General features: G+C 45.1%; 1 protein-coding gene across 1 annotated transcript in view; it reads left to right on the top strand.

Annotated features, from left to right (window-relative positions):
- The window catches only part of TTF2 (transcription termination factor 2), a 47,694-nt gene that overhangs the window by 488 nt on the left and 35,991 nt on the right, over window positions 1-11,215 (top strand). Inside the window, exon 3 of the mRNA XM_021709874.1 lies at window positions 2,064-2,160. Coding sequence (XP_021565549.1) covers window positions 2,064-2,160 — 97 coding nt within the window. The remainder of the gene's footprint in view (window positions 1-2,063; window positions 2,161-11,215) is intronic.

The following is an 11,215-nucleotide window of genomic DNA, read 5'->3' as shown; positions in this document are numbered from 1 at the left end:
CGGTGCCGGTGGTCCCAGGCTGGCGGGGCGCGTTCGGGAGACGCCCCGCACGCTCTGGCCGCGTGCCCCGGGGACGACCGCTTCCCGCCCGTGGGCCGCCGAGGCCTCGCCGGCGAAGTGAGGGTCCCGCTGCAGCGGGGTCCGGCCGGTGTTCCCCCGCTCCGGGTTTCTGTTGACCTGTCAGGCCGTAACCATCCCCCCCTTGAAGGAGTGAAAGCGCTCAACAGGCGTGGTGGAATGCAATTTTCCCCTGTTGTGTACTATTTGGGGACCCGCTGGTTTTTAAATGTTTGGGGGTAAAGCTAATGGTTAGAGTGTTTGCCCTGAAAAGAAAAAAAAAAGGTTGTATCTGAATTGGTGAGATTGATCATCTAAAAACCGAAATGTTGCTTTTGGGATTAGCCCTGGAAGAAACATCAGATTTTGCGCTCTGGTTTTACAGACTTGAAAGCTAAGACCCAGAAACGTTAAGCATCTTCTCTAAAGTGAGAAAAGTTAATGCCTTCTCATCAAGTGCGGATGTTTTCACAACACCAAATGTCTGCCGTCTCCGTGTGAATTTAAAGCTATCTATCGTTGAACATTTTTTTTTCTGCTCGCTATTCAGATGAACTTGATAGAGAAAAGTATTTTTCTCCATATCATAATGGATATTAGTACTAGAAAAGTGTCCTGTCAACGTGTATGTTAACTTCTTATATTTCCCTCTCATGAGTTAGATGGTTTATTTCTCTGTTTTGCTTTGAAAGTAAGTAAAAGACCTTGCATCCCTTTTTCGGATTTAGGAAATACATTTTTATAGAAAACATTTTCTTAGCCTCTAAGGTTTTTTTTAATTTGAAAGAAATCACCGGGATCCAGTTTAACTAAATACAAAATGATCTGGAGTATCAAATTTTAAGTTAGAGGGGACCCATCAAAAATACTCAAGCTATCTGGGTCAACAGATTGTCATCATATCAGGGTTCACCATTTCTGGTTTCTAAACATACTGAGTCTCTCAGATACAGTACCCAGGCCAAGTTCTGTGAGACACAAGCCTGCTTGGGTTTGCAGGAACTAAGCATTAATGTTGCATGAGATTGGGCTTTACATTGAGAGAAACATGCTCTTTAGAGTTCCATTTATACAAATGTATTGCTGTACAAATTAGTATAATATGCTTGAAGACAATTATTTCATAAACTTGATTTATTTGAAATATGTCTGATAACCAGAATATAGGCCCAAAAATGTGCCACAAGTCATAGGAGAGTACTTTAGACCTTCACTCAAGCCTGTTTTTACTTTTTCTTTTTTTTTTTTTTGAGTTGGAGTCTCACTCGGTCGCCCAGACTGGAGTGCAGTGGCCGCTCCCGGCCACCGCAGCCTCGACCTGCTGGGCTCCGGCGATCCTTCCGCCTCAGCCTTCCGAGTAGCCTGAATTACAGGCATGCGCTACCACGCCCGGCTGATTTTTTGATTTTTTTGTGGAGATGAGGTCTCGCTGCCCAGGCAGGTCTCAAACCCGCGGGCTCAGGCAATCCACTCACCTCAGCCTCCCAAAGGCGCGGGATTGCAGGCTGAGCCACCGAGCCCGGCTCTGTTTTTACTTTTTCTTACACATATTTAAGTTTTTTCATAATAAGAAGTTGGGAGGGAGTGGTTAAAAAACTTATGCCAAGCAAGAAGCAAATTATTGAGTGTGTTGGTAGGCATGGGAATCACGCCAAGTGACAGCTCACAGGTTATTAAAATACAGGAAGATTCATGCAGGGCCTCACAGCCAACCTCGTATACTTCATTCCTGAGGGTATCACAGTGTACAGGCTACATAGCACAGTGTAGTTTTAAACTTGAGTTGTCAAGAAGGATGTATGTATTGCTGTACTTTATTTGAGGGAGTGAAAAAGATGAACTCTCGGGACTGTCCCCAGAGGAACGCATATAGGTGTTACAATGTATGGGAATTACAAACCCAGTGGAGGTCATGCACAGGTTCTTGGTTTAAAACCCATAGTTTTGATTTGACTGTAGGATGTTGATCTCTGTTTCTTGCCTCTAACAGGAAAATGTTTTCCATTTTGTCTCTAGCATTCCTGTTTCTCATTGTTTATTGCATGAGGACTTTGTGGTAGAACTTCAGGGTTTGTTTCTGCCACAGGGCAAGAAAGAATACAGGTGAGTTCAAAAGGAACATCTTAATGTATTTGTTTTTTTTTCTTGAAAGAGTCGCAACCAGACATATTTTAGGATTGTTCTTTTGAAAGTCATTATTAAAAAAACAAACAGGCAGGTGTGGTGGCTCATACCTCTGATCCCAGCACTTTGGGAGGTCACGCTGGGAGGACTACTTGAGGCTAGGAGTTCGAGACCAGCCTGGGCAACAAAGCGAGACCCCATCTCTACAAAAAATAGAAAAATTAGTTGGGTGTGGTGGCTTGTCCCAGTAGCCCTAGCTACTTGGGAGGCTGAGGGAGGAGAATCACGTGAGCCCAAGAGCTCGAGGTGGCAGTGAGCCGTGATCATGTCACTGCACTCCAGTCTGGGCTACAGAGTGAGGCCTCATTCTCAAAAAAAAAAAAAAAGATATGCAGATTATTGCCAAACCAAATGCTTGCAATTCTCTGAAAATGCCAGGTTATTTCATGACTTAGTATTCTATGCAATGTACTAATCCTTTAAATATGACCCTCTTTTTAACACTTAGTGAATTCCTACATATCTCTCAGTACTCATAACGATATCATCTCCATCTATAGAAACTTCTCTTTCCTTGCCAAATTCCCATATAAAGGAAGGGAAGCTAATATTTGTGTACTAAACATTTAGCCATTTTTATGCATTACCTTGTTCTATTACCAGAATTAGAAAGTTGACAAGCTAGTGTAAGTTAGTGACTTTGTGGCTGATGTTATTGGCTACTGAGAGTTGAAAAGGAATGATTGTGGAGCCATTTACCTGGAAATTAACCAGAGGCCAGGCTTCTCAGGTTATCTAACTGCTCAGTACTTACGTAATGAAAGCCTCTAGAAGATACTCAATACTTATAAAAATGCTCTCATGCCCACCCCCATCATCAGTCACTGTTTTGATTTTTATCCCTTTAGGTTTGTTTTGCTTGTTGTTTAATTTGATCTAAATGAGATTGTACTGTATGTAGTATTTTGTGTTTGTCTTAATTTTTTTTGAGTTGGAGTCTCACTCTGTTGCCCAGACTGGAGTGCAGTGGCCGCTCCCGGCCACCGCAGCCTCGACCTGCTGGGCTCTGGCAATCCTTCCGCCTCACCCTTCCAAGTAGCTGGAACTACAGGCGCACGCTACCACGCCCAGCTAATTTTTTGATTTATTGTAGAGATGAAGTCTCGCTGCCTAGGCGGGTCTCGAACCCGCGGGCCCAGGCAATCCACTCACCTCAGCCTCCCAAAGGCACGGGATTACAGGCTGAGCCACCGAGCCCAGCTTAATTTTTTTCTATATGAAATTAATCTGTATATAGCTAGTGTGTATCATTCTTTTTTATTGCTGAGTTGATTTCCATCTGTAAATGTATCAGTGTTTGTTTCTTGTTTCTTGTGTTTATTTGCCATCAGAAAATCTTGACATATTTTTTCAAATTTTTTGCCCCTTTTTTTGGCGTCTCACTCTGTCTCCCAGGCTGGAGTGCAGCGGCAAGCTCATGGCCACTGCCTCGACCTGCTGGGCTCAGGTGAAGCTTCCATCTCAGTCTTCCAAGTAGCTGGAACTACAGGCATGTGCCACCATGCTCAGCTAATTTTTTTTTTAAATTTTATTTATTGTAGAGGTGAGGTCTCACCAAGTTGCCCAGGCTGGTCTTGAACCCATGGACTCTGGCAATCCTCTCACTATGGCCTCCCAAGTGCTAGGATTATAGGTGTGAGCCACTGAGCCTGGCCCTCCTTTTTAAAATGAAATTGTTTATCGAGTAATTTTAGATACACCTGCAGTTGTGAGAAATAATGCTGAGAGAGCTCCTGTATACATTATCCAGTTTCTCCCAATGGCAACCTTTACAGAAATTAGTCTAATATCACAAACAGGATATTGACATTGGTAAACCCGCTGATTTTATTGGTAAAGATAGTTTTACTTGCTTGTGGATTTAGTTCTCTACAATTTCACACAGATTCATTCGTCTACCACTACCACCAAGTTCTGCACTTTCCATTATCGGACAGTCCCCTTCAGTTGCTCCTTTGTGACCAGGCCCACTTCCCTCCCCTTCCGCCCTCTTCACCCTTGGCAACCATGAATCTGTTGTTCTCCATTTCCAAAGTTTTGTCATTTCAAGATTGTTAACATAAATTAGCAGTGTGTGGTGGCTCATGCCTGTAACAACAGAGTGGCAACAGAGAGAGACCCTGACTGAAAAAACATGGTTACGTAAATGAAATCGTACAGTGTAACTTGGGGGATCTTTGCCTGTTTTTAAAGTTTTGTTGTTTGTCTTCTTTTTACTGAGTTGGAAGAGCTCTTTATGTATTCTCTATACAAGTTCTTTGTCAGATATTTGTATTGTACATATTTCCTCCCAGTTGGCGGTTTTCAGTTTCCTAACTTTTTTGAAAAGCAGAAGTCTTAATTTTTATGAAGTCTAATTTATTCTTTTCTTAGTAGTTATTGTTTTTGTCTTCTCTCAGAAATCTTTCCCTACTCCAAGATCACAGATACTTCCAAAGGGTCTTCTAGAAGCTTTATAGTTGTTCTGGCATTTAAAAAGTAGATTTTTAATTTAGATCTATGCTCTACTTCAAATCAATTTTGTATTCTATATGAGGTAGGGTAGAAGTTCATTTATTTTTCTATAGTTTAGTCGCTCAGCCTCCCAAGTAGCTGGAAGTACAGGTGGGTGCTACCACGCCTGTCTAATTTTTTGATTTATTGTAGAGACGTGGTCTCATCGAGTTACCCAGGCTGGTCTCGAATCCCTGAGCTCCGGCAATCCTCTCGTCTTGGCCTCCCAAAGTGCTGGGATTATAGTCTTGAACCACCGCACCTGATTGCATTAGCTGCACTAGGGTCTTTGCATTTTCATATAAAATGGAGAATTGGCTTATTTATTTATTTTTGAGTCAGAGTCTCACTGTTGCCCAGGCTGGAGAGCAGTGGCACGCTCATGGCCACCTCAGCCTTGACCTGCTGGGCTCAGGTGATCCTTCTGCCTCAGCCTTCCTAGTAGTTGGAACCACAGGCATGTGCCATCACACCCAGCTAATTTTTTGATTTATTGTAGAGATGAGATCTCATCAAATTGCCCAGGCTGGTTTCGAACCCCTGGACTCAGGCAGTTCTCTTGCCTCTGCCTCCCAAAGTGCTAGGATTATAGGCATGAGCCGCCACGCCTAGTGATGGCTTTTTTTTTTTTTTCACAGAAAGCCCTGTTGGGGTTGCATTGAATGTATATAGAGTTGCTATACAGGGGGACCCCCAAAAATCGGGAATTGGTTTTTGGAGGGCAGGCCCCTTGTAGTACAGACTTCCCCTACTAGGTAAGTGTGCTAGAAACCCATTGGTGTCAGTGTGCCAGCTAGCTTTGCTGTGAGAGGCTGCGTTTGGCTTCAGTGAATGTTTCTGGAGAGTCCTTCAGCATGCTCACCCGTTTCATGGTGGTTGACTTACCAGTGTTCAGCAGTCTTGACCAAAAGCGGCATGGCTCCCGTGCCCCACGCTCCCTAGTCACCCGATTTCAGCCCCGCAACTCTTTTGGTCTCCCCGGATGAAAGTAAGTCCTCCACGGGAAAGAGTCTTGCTAGGCATGGTGCATCGGGGAAAGAGTACTTTAGGTGACTGAAGTCTCAACAGGCAGGAAGAAATGCACTACTTTTTATAAATAAATTCTGGGGTGTTTGGGGTCCCCTCTCATACGTCTTTTGTTGAATTTATTTCTCAGTATTTATGGTTTTTAATGCTGTTGTAAAAGGAGTTTTTAGAATTTCATTTTTGGATTTTTTTTCCTGCTAGTATAGTGGGGCTGGTCAGCCATTATTGTGTGAAGTCATTATGTCCTCTTGACACTTAAGCCATTTCCATGCTGCTGGGGGTCCTGTCTCATACAGAGATGCTGTCCAAGGTGGTAGGAAGCCGCTGAAGGATTTCTGATCCCACCTGCATTCAGAGAAGAACGACGGAGGGTAGATTAGAAGGTGAACTTAGTGGAGGCAAAGAGAGCCCTGGAATGACAGCTGCTACGAATACCTGCCATGTGGCATGGTCGTTGTCTCTTGTCTTCGCACACTCTGCTGTGACAGGTTTCAGTATCCCTGTTTCACAAACAGGCGAGGAAACTACCACTGAGAGAGGTCAGGAGAGGAACTGAGGTCCCGTGGCTATGAGGTGGTGCTGCAGGGATTCCGTCCTAAGCCCAGCTGATTCCAGACACCCCCTTTCTCTTATGTGAAAGATGACGGGCTTGAAGCGAGACTGTGGTGGTGGAGTTGAGTGCAGAGAGAATGGAGAAGACTTGGTGGAAGAGTGCTGAAAAGATGCATTTCCTGGTGGGGTGTGTAAGCGTGCTGTTTCCTCCGGTTTCTCACCGGAACGGTGATTGTGGGGTCCCCCCCTATGGGTTACAGAATTCAGAGAGGTGGTGAATGTGACGAGCTCAGTCTGGTGTTTGGCACATTGCCAGATCTCAGCAGGGAAGTAGTTGCTGAGTTGGGGCTTCTGGGTGTTGCGTTTATGGTAAGCCAGACCAGGAAGGACAGGTAAGGTCTGTAGGGGACTGAGATGTGTGGCTAGCACCGCTTTGAACTAATCAAGTCTTTGCTGGAAAAGTGAGTGCGCAGCTCTGAAGAAAGGTCTGGCTGAAGGCAAAATTTGGAGAACTCGTCATTAACATTCTTTATATTATGTAGGTGAGGCTGAGAGGTGGTCATTATTTTATTTTATTTTATTTTTTTGAGTTGGAGTCTCACTCGGTTCCCGTTCCCGGCCACTGCAGCCTCGACCTGCTGGGCTCCGGCGATCCTTCCGCCTCAGCCTTCCGAGTAGCTGGAACTACAGGCGTGCACTACCACACCCGGCTGATTTTTTGGTTTACTGTGGAGATGGAGTCTCACCAAGTTGCCTAGGCAGGTCTCGAACCCGCGGGCTCAGGCAATCCACTCACCTCAGCCTTCCAAAGGTGCGGGATTACAGGCTGAGCCACCGAGCCTGACTCATTATTTTTAAATAGAAAACAAAAGCATGCCAACTGTATTTCTTTTAGCCCAAATCTAGAACATTATTACTAGGAGATCATTTGCTGGAACTTTTAAAAGCCTTCAGTTGTTTTAGGACAAATAAAAAGTAGTTCTCAACACAGAGTCTCACTCTGTCACCCAGGCTGGAGTGTAGTGACATGATCATGGCTACTGTGGCCTTGACTTGCTGGGCTAAGGCGATCCTTCCAAATAGCTGGAACCACAGGAGCATGCCACCATGCCCGGCTAATTTTTAAAATTTAATTTAGAGACAAGGTCTTGTCAAGTTGTCCAGGCTGGTCTTGAACCTCTGGGCTCAGGCAGTCGTCTTACCCTTGTCCCCCAAAGTGGTGGGATTACAGGTGTGAGCCACCACACAAATTAAAAACCAACACCACCACCAACAAATCATGCTACCTGTTGATAGGTGTTACAGGCAGGGAATTTAAACAGGAATGGTTGTTTCCCTGGGAAACAACCTCAGGGAATACAGCCTTTCCTTCCCCCAAACTGGGTTTTCATTTCAAGAAAAGTATTTTTCATCCTCCAATTAATGCCATTATGTCTGACTTAACATAGCTGGAAGATGACTGCGGCAGAGTAATGGAAGGAAGATAAAAACCGAGACTGAGATGCTCACGTGTTCATACCTTGCAGTGTAACTGCCTTTGCGTGCGGTTCTCTAATCTAGACACCAGATGGCACTACTCACCTGCGTTTGACTGGCCCTTCAGCCCTGGCCTTCTGTGTAAGGGCCAGGATGGACACTTCTCTCTCTGGACCCCACGGAAGAGATCTTGCCTTGACATGAATGGCGTGGCACACCCTGGTAGACAGACATTGGATGTTGTCATCGAGCTCCTGAGTCCACGTTTTAGTTTTTAAATTTTGAGTCAGAATCTTACTCTGTCACCCAGACTGAGTGCAGTGGCACCGCCATAGCTCACCACAGCCTTAACCGCCTCAGCTCAGGTGACCCTTTCACCTCAGCTTACCAAGTAGCTGGGACTACAGGCACATGCCACCACACCAGCAAAGTTTATTATTATTATTATTATTATTATTTTGTAGAGACAAGGTTTCACTGTTGCCCAGGCCAGTCTTGAACTCCTCGGCTCAAGCGATCCTTCTGCCTCAGCCTTCCAAAGTGCTGGGATTACAGAGATGAGCTGCCATGCCGGGCCCCCACTCTCAGTCTGTTTCTGAGCTCTTATTCTTAAGGAATAGGGGCAAAATAAGAAATATTCCTTTGCTTGGACATGGGTAGAACAAGTTTTAGTTCTTTTTTTTTTCTTTTGAGATGGAGTCTCACTCTGTCACTTGGCCTGCAATGCAGTGGCATGATCACGGCCACTCTAGCCTTGACCTGCTGGGCTCAGGTGATCCTCCTGTCTCAGCTTTCCAAGTAGCTGCCCCCACAAGTGTGCGTCACCTTGCCTGGCTAGTTTTTTGGCTTTTGTAGAGATTAGAGACGAGGCCTCACCAAGTTGCCCAGGCTAGTCTTCAACCCCGGGCTCAGCCAGTCCTCTCCGCCTCCGCCTCCCAAAGTGCTGGGATCACAGGCATGAGTGTCTGCACCCAGCAAGAAATTTTAGTCTTTTAGATGACTGGTTGAGGGTGGGATGTAACTCTTTGTGTTGTTGGTTGTCAGGCAAAACTGACCTGCAGATTACCTAATCCCAGTGTAGTAGGCAGGCTGGCGATAGCCACTTGGCTGTGAGCCACACACATGAAGAAGGCCCTCAGGCCCCACGAACCCAGGGAGTACCCCACTCAAAGCCAGTGCTGACTAGGTGGTATAGGTAACATGCCCTTTGCTCTACAATGGAAGTAATCCTTGTAGATAAAGGATATTATTTTTTTTTTTTTGAGTTGGAGTCTCACTCTGTCACCCAGACTGGAGTGCAGTGGCCGCTCCTGGCCACCGCAGCCTCGACCTGCTGGGCTCCGACGATCCTTCCGCCTCAGCCTTCCAAGGAGCTGCAACTATAGGCACGTGCCACCATGCCCGGCTAATTTTTTATTTATTGTAGAGATGAGGTCTCGCCAAGTTGCCCAAGCGGGTCTCGAACCTGCGGGCTCAGGCAATCCACTCACCTCAGCCTCCCAAGGTGTGGATTACAGGCTGAGCCACCGAACCCGGCTTAAGGATATTATTTCGCTGGAATATTTGTGGCAGTTTTTCTCAGTTTGTCTTTGGTCTTGTATTTTTCTTACAGTATTTTTACGACATGAAAATGTGAAACTTTTATGGAGTCAGAATTAGTAAGTTCTTTATCCCTCAGTTTCAGAGTCTTATGTCATGCTTAGAAAAGACTTCTTCACTTTAGAATTACAAAAATATTCCTTTTTTCCCCCTAAACATTTACAGTTTTGTTTTGCGTTTACTTTTTTTTTTTGAGTCAGAGTTTCACTCTGTCACCCAGGCTGGAGTGCAGTGGCACACTTACAGACACTACAGCCTCAACCTGCTGGGCACAGGCGATCCTTCCACCTTAGTCTTTTAAGTAGCTGGAACTATAGATGTGCACCACCTCGCCCAAATAATTTTTTTTCTTGATTTATTGTAGAGGTCTCACCAAGTTGCCCAGGCTGGTCTCGAACCCCCGGGCTCAGGCAGTCCTCTCACCTCGGCCTCCCAAAATACTGGGATTATAAGTGTGAGCCACTGTGCCCGGCCTACATTTATATTTTTTGATCTTGAATTTTAGTGTAGAAGACTGATTTAGAAATCCAGCTTTATGTTTTTTCAGTTCTAGAGCTTATGTGGATGTGAACTCATAATCCCTAAGGGCTCTTAGACACCATTGGGATAAGAGTTAGACATACCAGCGGGACCCGGTGGCACACGCCTGTAATCCCAGCACTTTGGCAAGTAGAGGTGAGAGGATTGTCTGAGCCCAAGTGTTGAAGACCAGCCTGGGCAACTTGGCAAGACCTCATCTCTACAATAAATTTAAAAATTAGCCAGGTGTGGTGGCGCATGCCTGTAGTTCTAGCAGCTTGGAAGGGTGAGGTGGAAGGATCACCTGAGCTCAGCAGGTTGAGGCTATGATGGCCATAAGTGTGCCATTGCACTATAGCCTGGGCAAGAAGAATGAGACTCTGACTCAAAAAAAAAAAAAAGTTAGACATACCAAAACAGGGGAGCAACCTGATCTGTATGTGAGAAGGCTCCACTAAATAAGTTCAGATGCCAAATGATTCTGTGGCTCTAAGACCTACAGTAAGGGATTAGGAAGGTTGCTGACAAAGTGGGGGAGTTGAAACTTGAACTTGACCTTGCATGACCTGTAAACTTTTGATGGTTGAAAGAACAAGGAGGTGTTCAGGCAGAACAGCTTAAGAAGCAGCAGTGTGGGCACAGGAATAGGCAGGTGGGTTGGCAGGAGTGAGCTTGTGTCTGATGTCACCTATGAAGTCTTCATATGTCTGGCTTTGCTCTGATTGGTTTGCATTGCATGTGTTGACGTATTTAACTTTCATAATGACCACAGGAGGTATATACTATAATCATTATTTTACAGAAAAGGAAACTGCCACAGGGAGCAGTCAAGTAAGGTGTCTGATGTCTTAAAATCAGTTATGTGCTAGGGCTGGGATTCAAACCAAGGGAGCATTGTTCTGGAGCCTGAGAGAATCCCAGCCTTACTAAAGCAAATGTCCATGGCGGTGATGCCAGATAGACAGTTTCCTGTAGTGAGAAGGGAGGATTTGTCTTCTGGTGAAGAAGACAGGATTGAAGAGGTCTGGCTTCCTCTAAGCTGGTTTATCATTATTTATAACCTCCGTCCTGGAAAGTAATTAACATACTGCAGAACTTACGCTCTTCTTTATAGTGGATTCAGTGTTGGTCTTCTATGTGAAAATATATTTCTCATGCCTTCTTTGTTGATTTACAATTGAATAAACATAACAAGTAGAACCTTTTTATTCTCAAATCAGAGAAGCCCATCGGCTTGATTTTAATTTAAAATGCAAGTGAGCCGGGCTCAATGGCTCAGCCTGTAATCCCGCGCCTTTGGGAGGCTGAG

The sequence above is a fragment of the Carlito syrichta genome, unplaced genomic scaffold, assembly GCF_000164805.1.
Source record: "Carlito syrichta isolate Samal-C Ts95f unplaced genomic scaffold, Tarsius_syrichta-2.0.1 Scaffold287539, whole genome shotgun sequence".
NCBI lineage: Eukaryota > Metazoa > Chordata > Mammalia > Primates > Tarsiidae > Carlito > Carlito syrichta.
This window is presented reverse-complemented; position numbering and strand designations above follow the sequence as displayed.